The sequence below is a fragment of the Pagrus pagrus genome (assembly GCF_965226575.1).
Source record: "Pagrus pagrus genome assembly, chromosome: 18".
NCBI classification, from domain to species: Eukaryota; Metazoa; Chordata; class Actinopteri; order Spariformes; family Sparidae; genus Pagrus; species Pagrus pagrus.
The window spans coordinates 19,540,606-19,567,736 of record NC_140202.1 but is presented as its reverse complement, the minus strand read 5'-3'; the positions used below and the strand labels follow the sequence as shown (position 1 = coordinate 19,567,736).

General features: G+C 39.9%; 1 protein-coding gene and 1 long non-coding RNA gene across 2 annotated transcripts in view; one reads left to right on the top strand and one right to left on the bottom strand.

Moving 5' to 3' along the window:
- The window catches only part of LOC311273521, a 53,231-nt gene that overhangs the window by 6,032 nt on the left and 20,068 nt on the right, over window positions 1–27,131 (bottom strand). The window contains exon 2 of the long non-coding RNA XR_014624676.1: window positions 26,675–26,743. This is a non-coding gene — a long non-coding RNA (uncharacterized lncRNA). The remainder of the gene's footprint in view (window positions 1–26,674; window positions 26,744–27,131) is intronic.
- Window positions 3,983–10,223, top strand: mbip (MAP3K12 binding inhibitory protein 1). Its single transcript, XM_084380730.1, has 9 exons — window positions 3,983–4,123; window positions 5,037–5,153; window positions 5,401–5,610; window positions 6,199–6,295; window positions 6,601–6,666; window positions 7,091–7,249; window positions 7,456–7,553; window positions 9,847–9,885; window positions 9,973–10,223. The coding sequence occupies exons 1-9, from the start codon at window positions 4,004–4,006 to the stop codon at window positions 10,078–10,080; spliced, it is 1,014 nt and encodes a 337-aa protein (XP_084236856.1). The 5' UTR covers window positions 3,983–4,003; the 3' UTR covers window positions 10,081–10,223.

Genomic DNA, 27,131 nt, shown 5'->3' with positions numbered 1-27,131 from the left:
TTCGTGAGTCATTTAACTCTCAAAGTCATTTTAAAAAATGTGGCGTAGCGTAAAGAGCAAGAATGGACATGAATGGTGTAGATGAGTGGGTCAAACACAGAACTCACTCAGGAGAATGGGGTCTGTTTCCAATGTGAATTGAAATGTCTGTGGCGTTAGTGTTACCTTTTATGATTCCTGCTCTCTTGAAAGCCTTGCACCTACATGATGGTATATTGTATTGTATGATATAATTATTCTTCCTTAAATTGTGTTACATGTGAAACAAAAATTCTAATTTACTATGCTTGTTTTAACCCAAACTATGAACTCTCCCTAATCCTAACCAAATAGTTTTGTTGCCTATTCCTAACCAAACTGAGACTGTTTCACAATGTTGTCTACATTTATTATAGTTTCCATGATGACAAGGGTTCCCTGACCAAGACTATGATTGTCCTCCTAGGATGGCGACAGAAAGTCACATTTGTTTATCCAAGCATAGCAAACCAAGGGAAAGTTTTCCCCAGAAAAAAATACTTTGTTAGGTTTAGGAAAAGATTCTACATTGGGTTAAAATAACTAAGTTCAGTCACACCACTTGCACACTAACTTATGCTTTAGGTAACCTGCATGTTTGCATGATAAAGTTAGCATTTAGCTTAAAACACTGCTGTGTCTAAGTAGTCTTGTCAAACAGTGATTCCACATACTTGTCCAGTGTGTTGTTTTGTTGCTTCGTAGTGTCTTAAAATTAAAAGATGGTTGTTAAAAACATTTGTTGGTAGCTGTTAAAAACATTTCTATATGTTCAGCTGTTGCTGGGGGGCTCAGTCCTAAGTCCACAGGAGAGGAATACATTTAATTATTCCCCTCTCAGTTAAACGAGGCAAAACCTTCCCACCGCAATCCACTTGCTTCTCTACATTGTGCTCCCTCTTTCTCCCGACCCTCCCGTCTGGCCTTTACTCTGTCTCATGCTCTGTCAACATCATCTGCCACTGTGGAGCAGACGGGCTCAAAAGCAGAGCTTTTTTACTTTCCTGCAGGTGGCTGATGTGACTGAGGCAAGAGGCAGCAACAAATCCCTCTTCACTCGCTTCCCTCCACCACCACCACCACCTTGTTTCCTGCACAACACAAGCTCCCTCTCTCTGCCAAGCCTGCACTCTTGTGAAGCAAAGTAGAACATTTTCCACCTAACAAGGTATCTTGGTGCACAATTAATAATAGTTATTAACACACTGTCGTTAAATATAATGCTGTTCTAAGCAACCAAATTTGAGTTTTGCAGAAAGTCTTGTGGTTCTTTTTTTTTTTTTTTTTTTTAAATAAGCCTCATGGTGGTAAATACTTGAAAATGCACTTAAATGCACCTCAGAAACTCATGTTGAGAAGATAAAATACTTTATCTTCTATGGAACAAAATGTTTAAGAAGGAGTAACTGGCAACACTAATTTAACCTACCATATTTATATTCTTTTAATTCTGTATTTGTCAAGATGTAAAGCTCTTGTGAAGTATATCAGTAAGTGTACAGATGTCTGATATCTGTATATTGTTTGTAAAATATACATTTTCTATTGTCTGTATAATAATATGTATTCATCAAGCAGGGCTATTTATATATTTATGAATGTTTTATTCTTCATGACAACCACTGATGAAGGCCCTGAATAGCTACAGAAATCTAGTAAGTAAGCATTAATTTCCAAGATCAAGAATGATTCTTTGAACCTAAAACCATTTAAAATAACCATATATCTTGCAATACATTCATGGGATGTTACTATGTTTCATTAACAGTTTATACACCAGTTATAGATTCAAAGAACAAGTAGTAATGCTGACAAATACATGATTAGCCACTTAAAAATATCTTTTTACAGCTACATTTAGATTTCTTAAGTGTTTCACTGCTTATGAATGCTAAATACAATGGTTAAATATCTTTTTGTTTGTTTAAAAACTCATCAAAACACATGTTGCATATTTTGAAAATATGTTTCTTTTGAAGTGCATGTCTTTCTCAGTGGTAGAGAGTAACTAAGTACATTTACTCAAGTACTTTATATAACAACAATCCAATTATATAATACATTGCTGACGGGGCCAATTCTGCATACAGAACACTTTTTGCTTTTTGTACCTTTAAGTATATTTTGTTTATAGTACTTCTGTACTTTTTGAGTAAAATTTAGAATACTAAACTTTCTCTTGCAATTATACTTGTTTTGTTCAGTACTGGTACTTTTAGTTTAAATGAAAAGATAAAAACTTCTTCCACCACATTTTAACATTATTACTATCTGCAATGTTCACATTTCTCTTTAAAACCTTAAATATAGCCTAAATGCTATGCACCTTAAATCCCTATTCCTGCCAGTTTAAAGCAAAAAATAATCACAGGTCTGCCGTCTGCAGCCAGGCAAATTAAATGAGCAGTTTTTTAATTTCTGAGCTCCTTGCTGTGTGGGAACATTCAGCAGTGGCTCAGCATGTCAAACCATGTCAAGTGTTACAGTTCCCTTCCTGTTTCGGGGGGAAAAAATATCACCCCAGAGATGAATTAAACTAAAAAGGCTTGTCTTCAGACCCCTTCCTAAAATGATTAACCCTTCTAGAGAGCATTATTGAGCTCTGAGTGGTTGTGCTTTCTCATTGCCTGTAATTGTTCTTTTTCTGTTGTTGCCTTCATCAGTCTCTCTCCTCATTATATGAAAAGAAGGAAAAAATGTCTGAATAGAAGAGGGAGATTTTCCCACAGTCACTCAACTCAGAAAAATACGCCATTGTCGCCAGGTTCCCATCCCAATGCCCTGCTGCACAGTCTGCCGCGGTCTGAGGGACAATGTTCCTATAATTGACTGACCATTCTTTCTCACTGAAAAGTGAGTGATGGAGAATACAGTCAAATGCAGCTACAAACCTCACATTCGAGTCAGTCCAGTCTGCAGGAAGCCATGTCGATTTGTTTCTCATGACTGCAGATATAATTGAGTGAAAATCCTGAGCAACAATACCATGTACTTCAATTATTTAAGTTGCATTATAGGCTTATTATGCAATTAGTGAAGAAACACATGTAAAATCATGCTTATTTGAGTATGTACAGCCAGAAGGTGTTTTGTTTTTCTTTAAGCATCGTTCAACTTGCATTTAAAGCCTCTTAATAATAAGAACAAAGCCACATTTTATTTTGCTGAAGCCTCTCCTAATAATATCAACAATACCTGCGACCTTTACATCTATAAGGTAAGGCAAAGCAAATTTGTTCATGTAGTTCAATTCATACACAGGGCAGTTTCAAAGTGCTTTACATACATTTAAACATTACAAAGGCTAACATCAAACATAGTAGAAAAAGAAAATACAAACAGAAAAAAATTCATTGGCAAATATGTATATAAAAGATTTAAAAATGAAAATAATGGCATAAAAACAGAGACTAAATTCAATAAGAAACATAGTGGGAAACCCGTGATTACTAGAGTTACTTTCTAGATCCAACTTTTAAACACAATACACAAGATTAGTTAGTAAAATATCCTAATATGTATACAAATACCACCAGCTGCAACTCTGAAATGCTGCATGTACATTAGTGATTTCAGTAATCTAAATATTTGCCATACTGTAACATCTATGCATAAGAAGTCCTTTTATGTTTCATACTCGGTACATTTTGTAGTTAATGTTTCTGTACTTATTATATATACTAAGTACATATATACTATTTATATATATGCATTCATTTATTATTATCCCCATGGAGATTTGGTTTGCCAGCATGCATTGAAGCAGCAATATAAAATACTAAAAGATTAAGACTGACGTCAAATAGAGCCAAATAAAGTGCAATTAAATGAATATAATATCATTTTCTTTATAATGTATACACCTAGATTTATTCTGTACTTTATTTACTGTGCTCCGGTTGTGGGACTCTGCGCATGCGTGTGAGCGCACACGCTGTGTCATTTCAACCAATCAGCGGGCAGCACTTTCCAGGAGTGGACTGCAATGGCGGAGACAATGAAGCTCAGTGGAAATCACGTTCCTGCTAATGAATCCGGTGAAATGTCCAGCTACAGGGACTGCATGCGTGTGATACTGAAGCTGCTAGCAGACTTCGGCAGAGAGGTTGGTTGACATTGTTCGAGCCGTGTCGAGTCACGCTTCTTTTGCTCCGTGTTGTTAGCTAGCTACATGCTAATGTTTTTAGCATCCCGGTGTAGCAGGATAGCGTCGATGCCTCTCGCCCCATGCATCGATACTCAAGTGGTGTTTTTGATAAGCAGTATGCCACAAAATACCCGTGCTTGGGTTTCTAATTAATTAAAGTACTCTAATTTGAACCAATTTTTGTTTATCTACATTTTCAGACATGCTAATCTAAGTTAGCCACTCACCAATGTAAACAAAAGCTCTGAATTACACTTTACTCCGTTCACAGCTGTTTTTCTAGCTCTTTCTTGCCATCTGTATTGGACATATGAATTATATATTTCATATTCACTTGGTATGGTAATTGATTTGTCGCATTATTCCGTACATATGCGATCTGAAGTCCTGCCCGTTGTCTTGGAAAGCATGAATGAGGGCACAGTGTATTAAAAGCATCATTTGTATGTCTACGATGTTAAATGTATAAATGTCCTTGCACATACTCTGCCTTCATTGTGTACAAGAGCTCTTTCTTTAGTACAAGTAGCACCATCCCAGTGGCCCTGAGTTAAGTTTATTTCATTAATGAATAATTTAGTTTACAAAATGTTCATCACAAGATCCTAAGATGATGTTTTCAGATTTCTTGTCCGACAGTACACAAGCAAACGCTATTTAATTTTCAATGATATGCAACAGAGAAAAGCCGCAAATTACCACTTAATACAGCACAATGAAGAAGCTTGTACCAGCAAATGTTTGGCATTTTTTTCTTCTTCTCATCAAGTCACTAAATAATAATCCATAATCAATTTTCAAACTAGATTACAACATGCTACTCTGTGACTGAGACTGAATCGGCTTGGCTTTGTTTGTCTTTGAAATTCAGCTCAAGTTAAGTGACGCTGCTCTGAGAATAGAAGTCAACATCGATGCTGTGGATCTTCAGTCATCACCAGGTGCTCACGTGTACAACTGCTTGCAGAAGCATATCACTAAATTACAGGTAAAGAGACCACATATTGAATGATTGCTAATTCCTACATTTTGACATCAGTTTAATTGAATGATTTTAGCATGTTGAGGCTAAAAGGATTTGCTGAAATTAGTTTGAATTTTTGAACAGCACATTATTTCAGATGGCACGATGCTATTTTAAGTATTTAATTCCTCTTTTCTTTGTTGGTAAGGGTCTTTCATTTAAAATATTATTTGTTCTTTCATGCAACAATCATTCTGCCCTGTTTATATAGGCTGTTTCAGAAAGCTTGAATACACTGGTGGTTGCGGACAGTGATACATCATCCTCAAAAGACGACACATCAGATGATGCTGTCACCTCATCATCACTCAAAGAGCTGGCGACTGCGCCGCCTGAGCACGACTTTCCCAGCTCAGAGGCTGCGGACAGCAAGGTGGAGGCTGATGACATCATGGTTCAGATCAGAGCCAGGAAGTCAGAGGTTGGTCTCAGTCAGCAGATCTGTCAGCTGTTCTGGCAGTGACATTTTTAGAGCCCTCTTTACTCTCTGTCAAGCAAATGAATAATCATAAGTAATTGCTTCCAAGGATGTGCACATGACGTGCTGCAGTGAAGCAAATGCTTGATGGAGATCTGATAAGCCGAGTTCAGTCGAGAATAAGGGGTTCTTTAGTGCTGTGGTCGGTTAGAACAGACCACATTGCTGGAGGGCTTTGAGAGAGGGCCAGGTCCTTGATGGATTATGAAGTGGATGCTCATTACTCTGAGATTGCATGTGGATGAAGGACAAGAGGCCCCATTCTGTTGTGCATTTATTTTGGTAGCCAAGCAAACAGTATTCATATTCCATCATGTGATGATGGCAAGCAATTCAACTTTTTTGGCTACCTGGAGTAATTTCCTACTACATCTCTCATTCCATGTCATTTAACTTGCTGCACCCCATTTGCCTCACATCATTAGACTTACGCAGGCAAAAAAATACCCTAAATGCATTCTTGACATCTATCATTGGCTCATCAATCCATTGCATCTTATTATGTGTGTTGTCTCTCCGTTGTAACCCTAGATTGAGCGGAGAATATCTGCATTTATGGAACGCAAGCAGATGGAGATCAATGAAAACAATGTACGCGAGTTTTGCAACGTGATCGACTGCAATCAGGGTGAGAATGGGAAAGAGGTTGGGGGCTGGGTGGAGAGGGAGCCTGCACACAGATTGCCAATGTTTGGGAGAGAGCTGATTTCCACAGGCGAGAGGTCAGGCTGAACTGCTCCAAGAGTGGGGCTGAAGTAGCTAACACACTCGGCCTCAAAACACAACCAGCTCAGTCCAGAAAAACACGAGACAGAGGGCCTTTTTTAATTTAAAGCCTGCATGAGACACCAGTACTAGAAATCAGGACACACTAATGGAAGAAGATGTGTATAAAAGAAAATCACTTTTATAGCCTTAATTTCTCCTCTGCAGAAAACAGCTGTGCCAGAACAGATGCAGTTTTCACTCCTTATCCTGGTTTTAAAAGTCACGTAAAAGGTAAGAAAATAAATATTTGCCACAAATGTCAGGTGGCATTTCTAAGCAGCTTCATTTTATAAAATGTAACCATCATTTTTAAAATTATACACATCATTTTCAGAAAATCAGGCTTGACTTAACGAGAAATGCTACCGTGTAATTCTTGGTTTAATTAATAGAATTAAATTCAAATGTCACTCTACAGTACCTTACATTTATCATGACAAAAATCGGATTTTGGGGGCAGCTTGCTGCTAGAAATCATGAAAGAGGAATACTGAACAAATTAAAGCACCAACAGATTTTTTTCACTGTAAATTAATCTAAACTGCCCACGAAGGTCCAGGGTTTAGTAGAACCTCTTGATCCTCTGTAAAGCCATACTGTTAACTAATCTCTAGTTACAGCTTCTGTTTATGTGTTTTGTTGTCTGACTGAGTAGTTACGCGAGTGGTAAACACTTACGGGCCCCAGACTCGTGGTGGGGGAGGTCAAGGAGAGCCTGGGGAGCACCAGAGGGGGCAGATGGGAAGAGACTGCGGAAATGCAGCCATAGAAGAACGACTTCACAACATCGAGACTCACCTGAAACTCCCAACAGGTTAAACTCTTTTTTTTGAATAAGCAAAAAAGTCGGTGTTTAAAAATAAGCCAAATGATTATTTTCTTACCTGATATGACAAGCATGATATAGTGCTTCTTCTTTTCAAACGTACACACATGCCTTACTCATAATCTCCACCCTATGTTTGTTGAACTTTGAAATCATCAGTATTCAGGCTGTTCAACAAGTGTTTTATTCCTCAGCGGGTCCAGTTCCACTGAGTGTCTACCAGAGACTAAAGAAACTGGAGGATCGTATCCTGGAGTTGGAGGGTCTCTCGCCCGAGTACTTTCAGTCCACGGTGAGTCTTGAGGCATCGAAATAGATTAATGAAAGGCACTTGATAATTACTACTCAGTGTTCAGGCAGGGTTCATACACAGTAATGGATGTAATTTACACTTTTTTATTAAACATTTGTGCTATGGATGTTTTATTTGAAATTTTCCATTTAACTTAATTTGCACAGATATAGACTGTTTATTTGCTACAGACAGTTGAACTCTGGAGCTCTTAAACTTCTTTGAACTTTAAGGTTTAACAAACCCGTTGAATGCATTTCGTGTCTCATAAAACAATTCTTAAGCCACTGATTTTAAAAATATTGAAAACTGAATTGTTAACATTTGTAGTTACTTGTTAGCATTTTCTTCTTTCCTGCCTTTGGTGGTTAATTGCAGCACTTGGCACATTACCACCCCCCCGTTGTTCAGTGGAATAGTGTGAAATTATTGGCTGGATGTTGCTTTACCTACATGTTCACAGGCAGAGCTGCAGTTATTAATAAATTAGTTGTCAGGTTAAGGATATTTTACAGTTTAACCATCTTTGTGTAAAATGACTTGCAGCCGTATTCACAAGAACAAACAGCAGGTGACCTCATAAAAACATTGCTCCATAGCACTACTGATGGTAAAATAAACTATACAGGGAAGGTCATACCTGCAAGTCCCTGCTAATAGCAACTTCTCTCTTAGCTTGTGGAGGTGTAGACAACCATACGCCACCTCTGATTCACATTTTACGTGACAGGGTTGAGATTTACCAAAAGAAACTCTGCCCAATATGGCATAAACAAAGGTGAATAACCATTTAGACATAAATGTGATACACTTTTTGTACAGTAGAAGTTCAGGAAGAACACAGAATATAAGAAAAGAAAATGTTTTTACATTTATTTGGGTGCAGTTTACCTTCTGGTTGTTCAGTTTGGTCCAAGTTTGTACAGGTATATTTTGCATACATCGACTGAAAGAATCTTAAAATTTGTGCTCAAGAATTTGACAGTATTTCAGACAAAGACTATTTGGTGAGCAGCTCTTAGGGGGTGTGTGAAATGGACATGCTAAAAATACTCTGTCAGCTTGTGCATTTAATGTGTGTTGCCTAAATTGACAAGTAGAATATTGGTTTGCTGGAGGCAGAATCATTTTAAAATGAAATCTACTTCTGAGAGGAGTTTGTGCATGATGCTAATGGATTTTCCCCTGACATGCCCCGATACTTCACCACGTTTCCCTCCTCTAGTTACGCTTAAGTTGATTTGAGTAAAAAAAAACAGCGTATTTAGTTAGATTTACTTAAACTTATAGGTCACTGCAAAAGGCTCACGCGAAAGATTACTACTTTTCACTGCACCATGCTTTATAGAGTAGAGCAGACTGAAAGGATGGCAGTAGGTAATTTATTGGACTTTATATTCAACCTGACAGACTTCGGCAGAGTCACAGACTCTTATTACCCATTTTGAAGGAGTCTGTCCGGCGTATGTTTAGTTATCTTGAGTAAGAGTGCTTAAGATGCTGCATGTCTCTTCACACTGGTATTTCTCAGCACCGCATGCTGCTTCTGTGAGTATGCTGCTCTCCATCTGCTTTTGACTCACTGCATGTTTGTGTGAGCAGAGCAAGAGATGTCGAGTGTCTTTCAATAAACTGATGGGGTCTTTTATATTCGGAGTACCACTTTTTTCTTTTTTCATTTTTTTTTTGGAAAATACTGTAGTTTGGTGTTTGCTGAAGAGCTGTACACAGTTGGCTCACGATTTTTAGGAACAACATTTTAACACTGAACAGCAAAAGGAGGCTCCTTAACAGATTATGCAGCATCATAGAAATAAACAATACCACAAAGTTTTACAGCTTACAGTCGAAGATGTGGAGTAGAAAATTTTTTTCTTATACGCATGCCATTTAACTGTGACGTATCGTTTTATCTCCGATGTTATCCCTCTTATCTTTCTCCCCATGATTATTGTCCAACTATTCTTAAAACATCTAATAAAGACAGAATTAAAAATAACCTCAAAATTAAATGCATATTGTATTTCTCATAATATTCAAGTGTTCTTTGCTTGTAAAGGTTAACCTCGTATTTCATTGAGTGGATATCAGCATACCAAAATAGTTTAGGTTTTACATAATGTCTTTCTGCTGCATTGTGGCTGTCTGTGAATAAATTGTTTTTCAGTCCTTGAAGCAAAGTAAGAAGGGAAATGAGCAAATTCCTCAGTATTCTTTTCAAAAAGGGAGCCGGTTTAAATATTTTACCAATTAAAAATGCCTTATGTGTACTTGTTTGCTTTTTTTCCTGTAGAGTCACCTGCACAAGCGACCAAAGACATCCCCTGCTCAGGTTAGTAGTTTTCTTTTTCACTGCACTTTGTTAGTTTAGCCTGTTCTGATCGATTGATGAGTTTTTTTTCCCCACGTTGTCCTTCAGGCTTGCAGTCTGACAGAGCTGGATGAGAAGATCAGTGCAGTGAAAGCAGCGCTACTGAAGAGGGTGAATGAATTCGGGCCTGGTTATGGTGCAGAGTGCCCACTGTAACACACCCAGAAACCAACGTTCCAAGCACACTATGTCTGTAATGCATTCAACATGGCATAAAAAATGTATTCCTCTAAATAATTTTGTAATTAACTGAGATATAATTGCCCTGAAAATAAAGGTGTTTTTTCCCTCATTGACAACTTGACCTCGTAATTTAATCATGAGCTTAACATCTCAACTATTCATTGTAATGTGATTCCAATCAGATTTTCAGTTTCAATTGATAAATGATTTTCTAACTCAATCATTTGGTTCATAAGATGTTTATTTTTGAAACACTGTAATCAGTTAATTTAATTTAAACAATGAATTATCAATTGTTTATTTTCTGACAATTGCAGCATTGTTTTAGCTCTATTAGATATAACTGCTGAATTGACTATTAGACTAGATTGTTGTATACTGTTGTAACTGAGCTACATCTTTAAACAAACAAAAAAAAGATTATGATACCTGAAGAATTCATCATGTGTGTTTTTTCAGTTTCGTCTTTAATGTCTAATGCTGGGAAGGTGTGTGTTCATGTCTGTGTGCGCGAGTGTAATTGAGATGAATCTGGGAGAGCACCTGATTTATCTGCCTGACTGCTGTGTGACGATGATCACCCCTAATGGTTGTCATTATAACAAATGACCTGATTACAGCAACTCTGTTTGGAAAACATATTGGAGACCCAACAAACCAGCATTAAATGGGACGCCGCTGCGTTTGACACTGTGACTTGTTTATAAAATGCTTTCGCGTAGAGCGTTAACTGTGAAAGAGGCAGGAGCAATAATTCAGTTTTATTCTGTCATGAGTACACCTCTGGGCTGGTATAAAATTCAAAATAATTTAAAATAGAAAATATCCCCGTGATTAAACTGCTAACAACTGCTAGACATCTGCTAAATAATGTCACGTTTAGCCAAAATGGACAGACAACCTAAAGATGTACAGACTAGATCAGCAACAATAAAAAACATGATGTATAGAAATGTTGATGGCAAAAATACGTGTAGATTGTAAAAACATAAGGGAAGACCAATCATCCAGAGAGACCTGAAAGGAGGAGAGACAAGCACACTGAGGGAAACAGAGACATGATAACATGCAGACTAGGGGGAGGGAAGAGAAAAGGCTAAATCTCCTGGTGCACGATGATCCAGATCCAAGCATCCAAGCAAAGTAATGATATTGTGTTAAAATATTACTTTGGTAAGGTGAAAGTCACTCGTGTTTATAGTGCTTGAGTAAAAGTCTTAAAGTATCTCATATTAAATATACAATAAACAATATGAAAAGTACAAGTGAAATTAAATTATATTTACATGTATGTATGTACTGTATACTACTCGCTGACTAATAATAATCCTGGCTGTCTATGTTTGCAGATAAAATAAATAATTTTAAAAATGCGCTACTTTGGGTCTGATGCAGCATACCACCTGCCAACAGCCAGGAGAGACAGAGATTTGCGGACAGCCAACCGTCCAGCAGAGATATGTTTAAGTGCAAAGAGAGGGGAAGGAGGACAAAACTAGTGAGAGAGAAAGAGGAGAGAGAACAGACGCACACGGCTTGGTGGCTTGTGGGAAACAAAAACAGAACGTAAGAGAGATTCAGTGGTTATCAGAAGTTTGCAGTTTGTTAACATCACCTTTAAGTGCTAAAATTAATAGATCCATTGAGACTGAGACCGGCCTGCTGTATGGATAATGGTAACAATGAAAAAAAAAGAAGAAAAAATTGAAAGGGTGAAAAGATGAGATTTTGGCTCAGATTTAAAAGGACCCCACAGAGCCAGACTGTCTGATATTAACAGGGAGGTTATTCAAGAGGAAAGGGGCATGATAGGACAAGGTTAGCTTGCTGGCTTTTTTATTTCATTTTACTTGAGCGAAGAGCACGGGATGGATACGAGGTATAATGAGATCAGAGAGATATGAAGGTGGGAGACAATTTACAATTTTATAAGTCATCATAGAAGCACCTTAAAGTCTAATCTGACTTGGATAGAAAGCCAATGAAGTGAAGCTCAAATTGGTGTAATATGGAACCATTTTTGTACTAGCACCTGACAGACCCGACAGCAAAGTATTACAGTAATCAAGTCGGGATGAAACAATGGCACGAATCAGGGTCTCTTCATCAGCCATCGACAGACAATACCTAATTTTAGCCATGTTGTGCAGGGGGAAAAGGTCAATGTGCTGATCATAGTAAACATTAGGATAAACATGACTCTGAGATTTTTAGCTGTTAAACTTAAAGGGAATCACAGAGTTGTCGATTGTTACTCTGCTGTCAAACTGGTGTCTATGCTGAACAGGGCAAATGACCTGCATCTCAGTTTTATCAGAAATTAGGAGCAGGAAATATATGGAAATAGGTGACATCCAGGATTTCCCATTGGATAAAGAGGCCTCTGAATTAATTATTTGAGCGTGATCTTCAGCTTTTTCAAGCACAGATGAGTATCGTCAGCATAGCAGTGAAAATGTATTCCATAAATGTGTATAAACCTAACTAAAAGTTGAAATAAATGAAGAGGACAGAAGAGGTCCAAGAACAGAGCTCTGAGGTACACCAAATTCACATCAGAAATGATTAATTCACAATAATAAACGCACTGTTCTTTCAGATAGGTAAGATTTTACCCTTGCCAGAGCCAGGCCAGAGATGCCAAATTGGTTTTCAAGTCAGTCGAGGAGTTTACTGTGATCAGTGGTATCAAAAGCCACACTGAGATCCTGTAGTAGAGACACAGAGGTGGAATTTGAACCAATAGCAAGCAAAATGTCATTGACTACCTTCGAAGTGCTGTTTCGGTAGAGTGAGAGGCCATGAAAGCAGATTGAAAAGGTTCAGAAAGATTGCTATGGGTGGAAAGTTGTTGTTACAACTATAATACTTTTAAAGAATGGAAGGTTAGAAACTGGTCAATAATTATTCAGCAATCCTGGATCAAGGTGTGATATTGGAGGAGGAGTTTTAAAAGTTAGTGGAGGCTAGTGCCAGTTGCAAGTGATAAATTGACAATATTCAGCATTGTAGGTCCAAGACATGGCCAGAGATATTTAAAAAGATTTGCTGGAAGAGGGTCCAGGAGGCAGGTAGTTGATTTTGAAGCTGAAACCAGTTTAGACAAGAGTGAGTCTCAAAATGTGTAAGAACTGAGACTAGCTGGGAGCATATGAATGTTGTATGAATTGATTCTGCAGAGGTAGTTAGAGATGAGGAAGTCATTTTGTATCTAATCCAATCTATTTTACTAGAGAACAAATCTAAGAATAATTAGCCATAATTGGTTAGCAGCTGACAGAAATGTAGCTACAGTGTCAAAAATAAATCTCTTATTGGGTTTATTAAGATGAAGCCGACTTTAAAGAGGTAAAAGCCATGTAGTCATGAATGATGCGCTGCTTGTCATAGTGTTTTATGGTAATTTTATTGTATCTCTGTAATTGTGATTTGTGCTGTTCTGTGTGTTCTCTTATTAAGCTTTGTGTATTTTAAAGGCCCTTCCAGGGACCTGAATTGCAAATTAGCTTAGGCTATTAATTCATCATTATGATGCATTGATTCATGCTACAGTATTGTCCCTATACAAACAAACATTCATTTATATTAAAAATAAATAACAAATGTAAAGTAACTGCTAACTATAGCTGTCAAATAAATGTAGTTGAGTGAAAAAGTACTATATGTTTTTTCTCTGAAAAATAGACATGACATGGCATGAATATTTAATACTGAAGTACCTCAAAACTCTCCTGAAGTACAGTACTTTAGTAAATCCCCTTGCTTATCAAGGCTGTCTGTTTGAGCAAAGTTTTAGTAACTTCTTCCTCAATGACACTTTTCTACAACATGAAACTCTTATAAATTAATTAATTGCAAATAAAAAGCTGTTTTGAAGCAAGTACCTTGACCAGTTCATGGCTGACTGAATGAAAGCACAGACGCACACCGTCTTTCAGAGACACTGGATCGAAGTTTAAGATACTTCAAAATCTAACAGGTGTGACACACAGTAAGAAAGAAAAACACTTTCTCACGTCTCTGGAAATTACTGTAACTCCCCTTTCCTTTTCTTTGCGGTTGCTCTTTGTATGTCACGTCAAGATTTATTTCAGAGTTGATTGATGGAGTGACCTGAATACAATAGAAGACGCTGCATTGTGTTTTGCGGAAGATATGTCATTCTTAACGCGGAAATGGGGTTTTTCTTTTTCACCCCCTCTTTCAGGTGTACCTCGCTTGTTCGGCTCTGTCCGTCTCTTGCTCATAGACTGGAACCCTCTGGGCAACAAGGGGCCACAATGTGCTGGGAAGGGGAGCACTTGAGCTACAGCGATGTGGATGGACAAGGAGGGTGGGGTGTGGGGGGGTTGCTCATTGTTCCCCAGGAGCTTTTGTCTCAGACATAGTCCCCTTATGAGGGTTAATGAGGACAAATTGGTCTGAGTGTAACAAATGGATTATAGAGTTGGACAAAAGGTTGTATTTTGTGGGCTGCGTTTGCTGGGATCCACCCATCATCTGCCCATTGAGCCGAGCACGATGACTAGCGTCTGCATGAAGTGGCTCACTAAATATCTCATTATCTTTATCCTGTCTGTTTTATTACATGGGCACATTATGCGCGCAGCTTCCTACAGTCAAATTAACTAAAATGTAAAGTTTATATCAGAATAATGCAGTTTGTAATCACTGTAATTACTATTATTATTTCCTCCAGCTTATGTCAAGAATATAAGTTAACATTGGTGTCAGTGGTTATTGCTTTAAGGTTGGGTGGGCATAGTGTACCCTTTCAAATTAACAAAGAGCCACTTCCTCATTGACTCTATGTAATTCCTGCCTGTCAATCAGTCCTCCCTCTGCCTGATTTCTTGTTATGTTCTTGGGAACCTCGGTAAAAAAGACACAGAGGTGTTCCTTGTCTTCTATGGGTCCGGTTGTATTTTTTGGTGGGGTCGAAGGAGAGGATTCATATCCATTCATATCTCACAAACTCTTAATGGGCTCCAAGCCCTCCAAAAAGAAAGCTCTTTCCTGTGACTAGTCAGCTCCAGTCTTTATTCATCTGTGGCTCCGTGTCAAAAAAGACTGTTGCTCGTTTGTGCCCCGAACAATGAGGAACAAGGCTAAATCTCTAGCAGGGAACAAAAGACAGAAAACAGGCTTTTCACTCTGCAGAACATTAGATTCTGACACATTTTGCCATGGCAGTTTTTTCCTCATCCTGAGTGCTGTGGCTCTGGTCTTTTAAAGAGACCACCTGTTGGCAACAAGCCTGTTCTTCATTACAGACAGCCCTATTATCACAGGGTGAGGAGCGCCACAGGCTAACTTTTTTAAGTTAACCCTGCTGCAGTTGCCAAAGCTGGCCGATGGGGAAACATAAATTACTTATAACCACTGCAAAATCTAATTCTACTCATAATTCTGTATTTTGTTTTTGAATAAGGGCTTTTGTCGGCATAGCAGTGAAGTGCTTCATTCATGCACTTGTCAGTTACAAATGTCACAAACAAAAGGACTGGAATTTAGGCAGCTGAATGCTCTATAACTACATATTTGGAGCAAAATTTATATGCATTGTTTATAGAAAACCCAAATGTACTTACTGTAAAGTTGTTGATGGTGGTCTCATGTTTTTCATCCAATTATTTCTGGCATCTGGAGGGTATTTGTTGTTCTTTTGAAAGCAGATTTGAGCAATTTTCACCCCCCAAAACATTAGCATAACTACAGCATGATAATGATTTTCACAACTGTTTTTAAAAGAAAAGTACTGTAGGTGGTAATACGAAGCAATCAAGTGCATTCTTTGGCTTTGAATTGGACATGATAAACACAGGGTGACGGGAAACATGAGTGTTTGCTTTATTTTTTTTTGGTCCCATTTTTCATAGCTCTGGAAACCCACTGACAAACCACCGAATTTAAAAAAGAACTTCTATTTCTCATGAATAACCTTTACTGGGCTTGTATAAGCACTAAACTTGTACTTACTTTGGAGCTTTTTGGAACAAGTGGCCTCAGGACAGCTAGGGGCTGTTTGTTATTCCCCATAGAGCAACATTAAAACAGAAAATGCCTCTGTCATGCTCATGCCATCACTGTCAAAGTACACGCGATGCACATGCACTTGTTTCATGTTCACAAACATCCAGAGGAGGAAGGGGGTGCATGCACCTGTGACCCTCCCCCACAAAGCAGACAGCACAAGAGAGGATCCCCCCGCGGCCCACAGGCTTCAACAAGAGGCAGTCAGCTGCTCTCTGTGGCCCTGCTGCACGGTCCCCAGGCTCTCTGGAGTTAAATGTGCCTGTGATATTGCCAGGAGGGAGCAGCGGGAGTTGAATTCAGGCAATTACAATCAAGTCAGGGCATAGTTAGTGCGTGGGCCCTGGCAGCACCTGAGCTGGATGCTGATGAGACACTTAGCCCCAAACCCTCATGCATTGGCCCAGGCGTTGCGTAGAGCAAGCCCTCCTTTCCCCCCTCCTCCCCACTCTCCCTCTCTCTTCCCACAGCAGTAGACCCCCTACTGGACACTTCCACTTCCCTTCACCTCATTTAGGCCTCTAGAGCTCTCTCAACCTCTCTCTCTCCGGCCCTCACATTGCAATACTTCTTCTTATATAGGTGGCGTGGAGTACTGCACTCAATCACTCTTCATTCATTCACACTGTACAATAATAGACAACTGCTCCGATGTTGTCCTTCAAGCACCTGTGCATAGCAGAGCTTAAAACATCATGTGATCTGTCATTGCGAGTTCTTGAGAAATATGGGAAGCGTTATCTCCCCTAAAGGGACACTGAAAAAGCCACAGGTAAGTGTTTTTGATCATTTCTGTTACACCTTAACGTGCAGGAGAAAGCAGCTTTACAAAATTCTTCCTGCCTGTCCCTATCTTTATTACACATCAGACCATCAAGCTCAAGCCCCATCACTCTGCTATTTCTGCACGGATATTCATTTGCAGGTGGCTGACTATAGGACTCCGTGTCCCGACTGATGTTTTATGGCGACAGGAAGGCAGAATGGAAAGGGAGGTGCGGTTCTTGAATATCTATGACCCGAGAATATGGAGTCAGGCATCACAACAACACTCTTAGCCCCTTTTCCCAATAAGATGCTCTCAGCTCTTTCAGAGGGAAAGCCTCCCGGCTCCCGCCCTCTCTCAGCCACCACACTTTGCTGAAGTGTCATTAGGATTGTAAAGGGCAGGTTGCCATAGAACTCGGATTGCTGCGGATGTATGGACTCATAGAACCACCATATTTTGAATGTAAAGATCTGAGTGTGACACCTAATGCGAGAGGCCCATACTGGAGACTACACTTGCCGTTCCTTTATCTGCAGTCCGCCTGCATGCATCTTTCATGTATCACCTTAGAGCTCTGTTTTCTGAGATTGCTAGCTTTGCTCTTCAATCCACTTTCATTGTCTATCTGTGGCCGTGCTTGTTAGTTAGAGCTGGGCATGGTATTTGGCGGAGCCAAGGGGAAAGGTGGAACACCTCTTTCACGATTTTTGCCATAATGGTTGTCTTTTGATTTTTCCTGGGCTTTGGAGACTACCAGGGATTGTCTCTTTGAAATTATTCCATTTTGGCAGAGAAAAAGAAAATGGATTGCGCTGATCCTGTTTTGTTCCTGGGGGGACGGCTGCAGTATTATCCTGGGCTGACACCGTTGGCGAAGAGGCAATCACAGTGGCCCTCGCTCTGACAAAAACACTCCATCTGCAAGGAGAGGAGGAAATCACACCACAATGATGTCTGACTCTTCTGCCTCACTCCGGCAGCTGGGCCCTGGGACCCATGAACTGCTACACAACCGCCACCACAATGGCTGTTATACAAACGCACAAACACCACACTACAAATCAGCAGCTGTAACACACAAAGGCAATGCACCTGCCATCACACAACAACAAAAAACAGGACGGATGTGTTGGAAAAGTTTCTCTGGCTGCTCAAGGCTGCTTAGAATGGTTTCCGTTTTATCTGCTGCATGCTTGATGGATATTATCATTAGTATTAGAGATGTCATAGTGGCATTAGTTTTAGTTTCTCCTGTTTTTTAAGTCCTTGAGGAAAATGAATTCACAGCACATTTTCCAAGCTTTAAACTCACTACAACTGTTTGCTTTCAACACACAAACACCATTATGATATCACACACACACACACACACACACACACACACCAGATGAAAGATAAGCAGCCGTGTAGCTCGCCCTGTTAGTATTCAGTAGTGTCACCTCTTTCCCTCCGTGTCCCATACCTGGGGATCAAACGCACCTCTTTGTGAGAGAGGCCTGACCCCCTGCTATTAGCAAACAGAAGAGAGCCCAGCTGACACCACTCTTGAGATGTGCCATGCAGACGGAGGCCTGTGATTACAGCACAATCCTGAGGAGACAACCCTCCACCCCGCTCCAGCCCCAACCTCTGCAACTCCACACACACACACACACACACACATACACACACACACCGCCCACCCCCACCGCCTCTCCTCCCGACAAATTCACCTATCTCTGAAATAGATGTTAATCTCTCGCCCAACTGGCTGCCTCTGAGACCTCGTTGACACACATATAGCTGTGCCCGAGCCATGAATAATCAATAGGGCGCTATTTTCGTGAACATATTTTCCCAGAACAGGTCATTTCTTGTGACTATTACTGCGGCAGATTAGAATCTGAGATTGGACTTTCAGATTGGTGGTGGTGGTGGTGGAGGTGTGTGTGCATGCATGTTTCTTCCTATGTGTGTGTGTGTTCATGTGTATGGAGGGAGGAGCTCTCACGGAGGAATATAACTCTGCCTTGTGCCTTCATAGCACCACATGAAAACCAATGAAGGTAAAGCAAGAGGGGGGATTAATTTGTTGTGAGAGAGGCAGAGGCTCAAGTGGGTCTTCCAATAGCAAATTAGCAAACCCTCATTTCAAAAACCCTTATACATACTAGAGAATTGTAATGCACAAACACACAACATGTATGTGCACATGCATACAGTATGTTCCTACCAGGTTGTAGACAAAAAAATCTGACATTTTTTCTTCCTTTTTGAAATATCTTTCCTACTTTCTTTTTCGCTCTCTGTCCCTCGTTGACACACACACATACATGCACTTGTGCGCACACACAAGAAGAAAACTTCAATTCTATCTGCAGGGGCAGAAATCAATCTCACATCTCTTTAGTTAATCCGCAATGGCTCTCTACAGATCCTGACACTAATAAGGTATTGAGCAGGTGAGGCCAGGGGCTGAGGAGGAGAACAGAGGGAGAGGAGAGGCCTGCAGTCTGGGGCCCGACTGGCGGCTGGCACTGTTCCAGTGCAATTATGGGGCTTGTGTATGGGAGAGAAGGGTGCAGGAAAGAAGCAGCAGAGATAGAAGGGAGAGAGAGAGGCATAGAGAAAGAGCGAGAAAGAGGGGGTGGGGGGAAAAATTGATCCCATCTGTGGTATGATGGTTAATTAAAGCAGCTCTTGAGCAGCCCAAGGATGAGAGGCTTGGCTGGGCTCCTGGAGGCACAGCTCTGATTACTCACACAGAATGGATGGTTTCTTAGCAATGAAAGGAGGAGGCCAAGAGCTGCCTGGTGGGGTGCACAGACGACGTCAAGGAGGAGAGACATGTGCATGCTGCACACTCACACACGTGCAAATGGACCCACATACAGACACGCACTCGCATGCATACATATACATATGTAAACACTCGTTCGCACACACACGCAAACATCATCAAATTAAATCAAAATAAGTGCATCAGGAAACTAATCAGATATAATGCGGGTCCACTAAATGTGAATTTCCACAACAAGATGAGCACGAGAGGTTAATGACAAAACAACCAAAGTTCATCTAATTGTAGCTCATGGTGCATACTAATGCGTCACTGCAGTATGTATTACTTAGAATCAATAGAAGTACATGGAGTTTCACAGTAAGAAAAACATCATCTTTAGGAGGAATTACAAGTTAATTTCCTTTCTTATTTAACTTGTCTCCATCCTATACCTTGTTAAAAAGACTACAATTCTGCCTCCAATTTCCCCGATCATCAAGGTTTCAATATATCTTACTATTACACTGTGATAGCCCCAAAGCCCACTGCAACCTCCTCATTGACATTCATGGATCTCTCATATTGAGAGGCCATGGGTGACTGCACTAGCACTTTGGTATGACCCCACCCTCCTATGGTGAGATGTGGTATTGCATAACATGGCCTGGGAAAATAAAAAAAGGTGATTTATGGGAAGGTGCTCACTGTCAGTCCACACGTGCTAACGTCTACTATCAACTGGTCTGAGATTTAAATAATACTAGAGTGCAACTTGATCACAAGGTATTGATCAATGATGAATAAAATGAAATGCATAAAGCTTGTCTTTGTCTGAATATTGCAAGAAACAACAGTCACTGAGGCTATGTAAAACAGGGGTTCTTGAAAGATGATATGTAGATGGAACAGCGAGACAGCCCATCGTCCTATTTTTATAAAGTTGAAGATATAATCATACTCTCAGAGTTAGAGAGGGGGTTATAATAAACCTCCAAATCTGAGGTGTATGAATTATGTATATGGCAATGATTTGATGGCTGCAAAATAGAAAAGAGGGTGCAAGCGGCTGATTGAGGTGCGCCACGCGGCGCATCGTTCGCCGCCATGTCTCCTAGTGCAGACATCTGAGGTCAGGGCCCCGTGCTAATTGGTGTCGGGCAGAACGCTTGTGAGCTAAATGAGAAAATTACACGTTCTGGGAGGAATCAGCGGCAGTTGTTGGGGTGCCTTTTACAGTGCGGCTGCAGTCGTATCTGTGTGGCGGAGACAGACGTCTGGCTCTCTGTTTGTTGGAGAGGAAGGAGGAGAGTTAGAAGGTAAACTTGAGTGTTTTTAAGGTGTGCAAGCTTCAGTTCACCTACACAACCCCACCCATTAGATATACATACACTGCCTGACTATATGTGGCTGAAGTGAGGAAAGTTTTTACAACACACACACACACTAAATAAATGGGCATAAAAGTGTTATCTGACCATTTTAAGTTACCCTTCTTGCAGAGGTGGGTAGAGTACTGAAAATCTATACGGAAAAGACTCAAGTAAAAGTACAAGTTACTTCTTGTACATCATATTTTTATCATAATTGTTAATAGATTGAATTTATGAAAGTAATGTTAAGTTGGCATAACCAATTTAAAAGCCCAATAGAACTGTTGTCTTTGTCAGATTTTGGTGTTAAAAGTGTGACCAGATGTGGACAGGGATTGTTGGATTGTCATAATCGCATCATGGTCGAAAGACAGGTGGTGCTTCATATTCTTCCAACTTGGCATCGGCAGTAGAGGTGCTCCTACCGACCCTATTATCAACCCTCAGCTCCCAGGAGCATTTTAGCATCTTTCATTGTCTTGGTTTTACAGCCCACAAACTCCCTGTTCTGGTCTCATCAGCGTCGTTTCCAGCAGCAACCAGCAGCTGCCCAGCACGAAACAGCAGACAGACAAAGTTAGAAGCTGGTGAACATAGTGGAGAGTTTAGCTGCTAAAGATCCAGATATTTCCCTCAGGAGTTGGTGGGGACCAAAACAGAGCTAAAAAGGAGCATACATATTTAACTCACGTTCACTGGGTTAGCAGAAAAACAACTCCAAATAAATGGTAATGTAGCTCTGGATGCCTAAATAAGTAGCTAAACTGCTACGCCATATCAATGTAGGTAATAATTTGATTCATACTTTTACAGGGATTTTTATATGATATTTTTATATGAAGATTATTATAAGAGTTCTGTATATGCATAGGTTTAAATGAGTACATTTACATTGGGGTATGGCTACTTAAGTAAATGACCTAAATAATTCTTCCATCACTGCTAGAGACCTCTCGGATGTAAGCAAAATGTGTTTTTGTTGCCCTTTTCTGTCTGTGATTTGGGTGAAATGGCCCATCTTCTAGGGCACTGAAGGAAATTGATAATGTTGAAGAACTAGCGCTGGAGAAACAAGACTTCCCAAAGTAAAATAGAAAACAAAAAAATCTCTTGCCTTTTACGTCATTATGAATCAGCGGGTACTGTCACCTGCCGCTTTAAGCTGGCAGTGTTGCTCACCACACTTCTTTGTTCATATCAAACAGCAAAAATCACTAAACACGGTCATCGTGATCCACTCAACATGATCTACATGAAGAATCATTCTTTGTTTTCAAATCAACTTATTGAATTCCCTGATGAGCGATACTGTTTGAGAACATTTCTTTCTACTTAAATTATCTTTTATTCATGAGATGTTTTTTTCACATGCCTTTGTGTGCAGGTAGAGTTGTGCCTGTAGGTGTCATTCAATGCCTGAGCGAATTATTCACTTCTAAACACAGCATTCCTCCACTTCTCCGGCACACCCAACAAACAGACAAACAACAATGTAGACTAAATGACTAAAGTGTTGAATTGCCTTCCTTTTGTTCTTTACCTTATTTCTCTTCTCTGCTGGCTCTTTCTCTTTCCAAGACAGACTCTTTTGGTGGTGAGCACCGGCAATCTTAAGTAAACGTCATTAACTGTTTGCTCATATCGCCCACAGAAAGTATGCCGCAGCCTCCTTTGTCTCACTATCAGTTGTTTAAAGAGGTTTGTGCTGTAATGGTGTGGCCAGCCAGTGCCAGAGGCTTTGAAGTGCCGTCTCGCCTGGAGAATTGACCTCTATGGTCACTGAAAGCTGACTCTGACGTTGCAATTTGAGGCGGTCACGTGGCAAAATACCTAGAAAACCTTGTGCACATACTGCAATGCACAGTGTCACCATTACCAGCTTGCAGAAACTGTACAACTTTCTAATAAGGCACACTTTATAAAGGCTTTATCAGTTGTAGCTAATGGCTTTATCATCGAGTCATTTATTAATGCTTTACAGATCATGAATGAGTCATTAATGGACATAAAAAGAAAGCTTTTTTGTTGTCAGGTTCTTAAAAATCCCTTTGATCAGTGTGTATCTTCCTTGAGAATAAGCTTCTTTTTAGCTCTCTATTCATTTAAAAGACCCTTCTAAAATGGACTATTTGACCACTTCACTTCTATTACCATTATTAACAGAGCCCAACTGGTAAATTGGTTGGCAGATACTATTGGCAGATATTGGCCTATTACAAATTGGCATATATAAAGTCCAATATGGCACTAACATGTTTAACTGCAGATGGTGGCTCATTGTAGAGTGAGAAACATCTGATGTTTCATCACTGACTTACTAATATCCATGTATATGTAGAAATATTATAATCGATGAACTCCTTATGAATGACATTCTCACATTTGTAACTACAGACTTGATGGCTTACTAGAATATTATGCAACCAGTAATAAAAGGGTTAGACTAATAAATAAGTTACATATTGTTGGTTTGTCAGCAGGATCACACAAACATCTAGATCAAGATCTGGTGAGCTTAAATGATGGTTAAGCAGTTATGGGTCGTTTAAAACTTGGAGTGATACAGGACTATCGAGTTTGATATTGGATTAGGCTTGATTGAATTAAAGATCTAGATACCAGACCAAAGATGGCGTCTTTTCAGTCCCATAAGAATCGCTCGCCTGGAGCAACAGCCAAAAAAAGATTCTAACTTCAGGGTTTACTTCCTTGTGATGCAGCCAGTGATATGCTCACCACTGTTTCCCCCGCAAATGATCTCACTCGGTCCGCAGACTTTACACTGTGATGACATCACAGATTTTTAGAACACTTTCACCTGCTCGAGGAAAGTTTTAAAATAGAAAACCTCTGCGGATGAAAAATTTGCAATACAAAGGTGCAGTAAGGTGTCCTGGCTACAGTTTTACAGATGTCCCTTTGTGAACATCTTCAACCACAGACCTGATGGCTTAATATAACTCCATATAAATAGCATACTTATGGAGACTTTGATAAAGGATTATTCTATTAATAACTGCCAACTTGTTGTCTTATAATCAAGTATACAGTTATAATTACATAACATTACTAAACTTGCAATAATGAGGGGTTCGTCTACTCCAATAGTCTATCAAGTACAAAGCCTTAATGTTCCATCAAGTTCTCATACTAACAACAGTCTGCCACCTGCATGTGTAGAGTTTGGTTCATTTTAGATAACTAAAACTTCTCGGGTTCTTGCGTCAACATCACACACTTTGTATACCCAACCATTCACCCTAATTGGCCCCTAAGGGTGTGTCGGTATAACAACATCACTCTTACAACAGTCATTATTTGCATGACTGCAAAAGGTCATTTGTGAGGATAACATATACATAGATCACAAACATTAATAAAGGGTCCCTCCAGGTCACAGTTGTAAATGTCATAGATTGTTAATAAATAAGTTTTAGAAAAATGGATGAATGGATTTAACCTCAACGTACAGTTTCAACCTCAAGTGTCCAGGTAAACGGCTTTCTGGTTGGAAAAATCATCAGTCATCGTCTCATGTCCTCACAGTATAAATACACTATTTGCAGTGATGGAATGTTACTACATACATTTACTCAAGTATTTTATTTAAAGTGCAATTTTGAGGTCTTCATATGAGAATTTCTATTTTGTGCCACTTTATGCTTCTACTACTACCATCAACTAGCTTTTGGAAGCAATATTCATACTTTTTACCCCACTGCATTGATTTGATAACTTTGATAAATTTGATTTGCAGATTGCATGCTGCATAAGAGCCAAAGCACTGATTCAGATCAGCCGATATTTATATTTATACTACTTGGCAAATTCAGTGTGATACGTACGTAGAGGGTGTATATAATGTGTTATCAAATCAATATGGGATCTCAGGACTTCCACAGGCTTGGATTACGCCATACGAACTGTATGGAACAAGTTAATCTATATTTTTAGTTGTTTATTACATTTTAAAACAAGTCCCCAGCTAATTCAGTTGTTTGGGAGAATTCTGCAATGCTGTTTTGCTGTGAAGCTCCAGAAATGTTGTGTGGACTACAAAACTTCACCCGACTTTCCATCAAACGTGAGTAGATAATGACTTCTCCTTTAAGTATAAGATCTGTGTCCTTCTTCCATCACTGTACACCAGCGTGGAGTTTTCAAAACCTGCAACCAAAAAGTTATTCCTGGCTTATTACTGATCAGAGAAGCATTAATAACATATATATTACCCAAAGCCATTAGTTACAACTCATAAAGCATGAAAGGTTTTAGTCACTTTTTCTTAACTTAGTGCAAAGATGCTTTTGGGGACCCAGACACATTATTATAGAGATTTTGGCACCGGCAGCACCTGGGTAAGTAATGGCTGTGGTGCATTAGGAGAGAGGGGAGAGAGATGTATGATAGCCTGAGTTGTGAGTCAACATCAGAGGCCTTGGGCTGACCCCACAGGGGATTACACACTCTGATTTAAGAGCATCTGTCCAGCACCTCTCCTCTCTGTAGCACTCGCGTCCTCGGTACATACAACACCCACCTGATGCAACATAATGTCCAGGAATACACACACAAGCTCACGTGCACGCTCACACGCACACACTTGTATGCGGGATCATTCTCGTTATACCCTTATTCTTAGCCGCGCTCCATCTTCTGTTACAGGGTCGGGGCGGAGTAGGATTCTATCAGGGTTTGTATCCAGAGAGGGAGAAAGAGATCCGAGCCCCTGCAGGGGTAAGTAAATACAGCCTAATGGCCTCTGATTAATTCTACATTGCTCTCATCGGGCCAGTAAAAAGAGATGTAATGACCTGCATCTCTCTCTCCCTCTCTTTCCTTCTCCCTCATTTCTCTCTCTCACTCCCCCCCCCCTCCCCTCCCCCCTTAGTCTTTCTCAATTTCTCCCTCATTTGCTCAGCTTTTGATTATGAATTAAAAGGGATTGCAAATGGTATGCTGTTGGTTGGCCCCCTGATTGCCATATTTGATTAAGAAATGTCAGTGTGCATGTTTCCCATGTCTGTCTTTTTTTAGCCCCTCCATTCGCTGCAACATTCGCACATGCACGAGGAAACACAATGGCTCCGCGGCTCTCAGACGGTCGGCCGTGAACAGCAAACTTGCGCTAATCAAACGCATTCTTCCGTCTTCCCTTTCTCTTTTTCTCAGCCTCTCTTCTCATTTTTTGCCTTTTCAAAACTCGGTGGGTTTTTGTATCAGCTGTGAGACACACCAACAAGGGGGAAATCACAGAAAATTAAAGAGCATTGAGAAAGACAGGTAGAGCAGAGAATGAGGACAGGAACAAGTGATGGAGATCTGACTGAAATCAGAGCAGACAGGGACCAGTTTCCTACCTCTGCAAGTTAATTGTAATCCTCAAACAGGAAACTTCTGATTTGTATTTTCCCCCTTTTAGACTACGCACCTATATATTGATATATACTCTCGCATCTACTGTGATGACATACATCCTGAATCCTTCAACACAGCAGCTATAAGCAATAGAAGAAAAGTACCCCGACTGCTTTACCATAAAGGATGCAATTGACCTTTAACGCTCTATGGGATGCATATAAAAAGCTGTACATGTTATCCTTTAAGAGCAATGCTAGTGGCAGTTGTGCATACCTGGGGCAGCTCTGAGTCAGGTTCATGATCAGCTGGCCTCCAGTCAGAAGCTTGGAAATGAGAGACAACCTGCAATCAGTCAAAATGTGGGATCTTGGTCATTAGTTTGAAAGTTACAGGTGTAAGTCTCATCTCTTGATACTGAACTCAAAGCAAGTGTGAGAGCGAGGAGCTGGTACAACAGGCTCCTGGCTCTCGCACTTGGCCAAGTTAAGCAATTCAGGACAACTGACATAACAAGATAATTGATAGAAACAAAGAGCAGGAATACAATGTTGACAAAAGATTTAAAAACTGTTGTGACTAATTGGCCCAATACTGTTAGCCATGGTGAAAAACTATAATGTGTTCTTAATCTGTGAATACCTTTAATTAACTCTTAGTCACTTGCTTTGTCTGTTTTGTTTTCTTAGCTGTGTTAGTACTTATAGCTCCTTGTCCAATGCATGGACCAAAC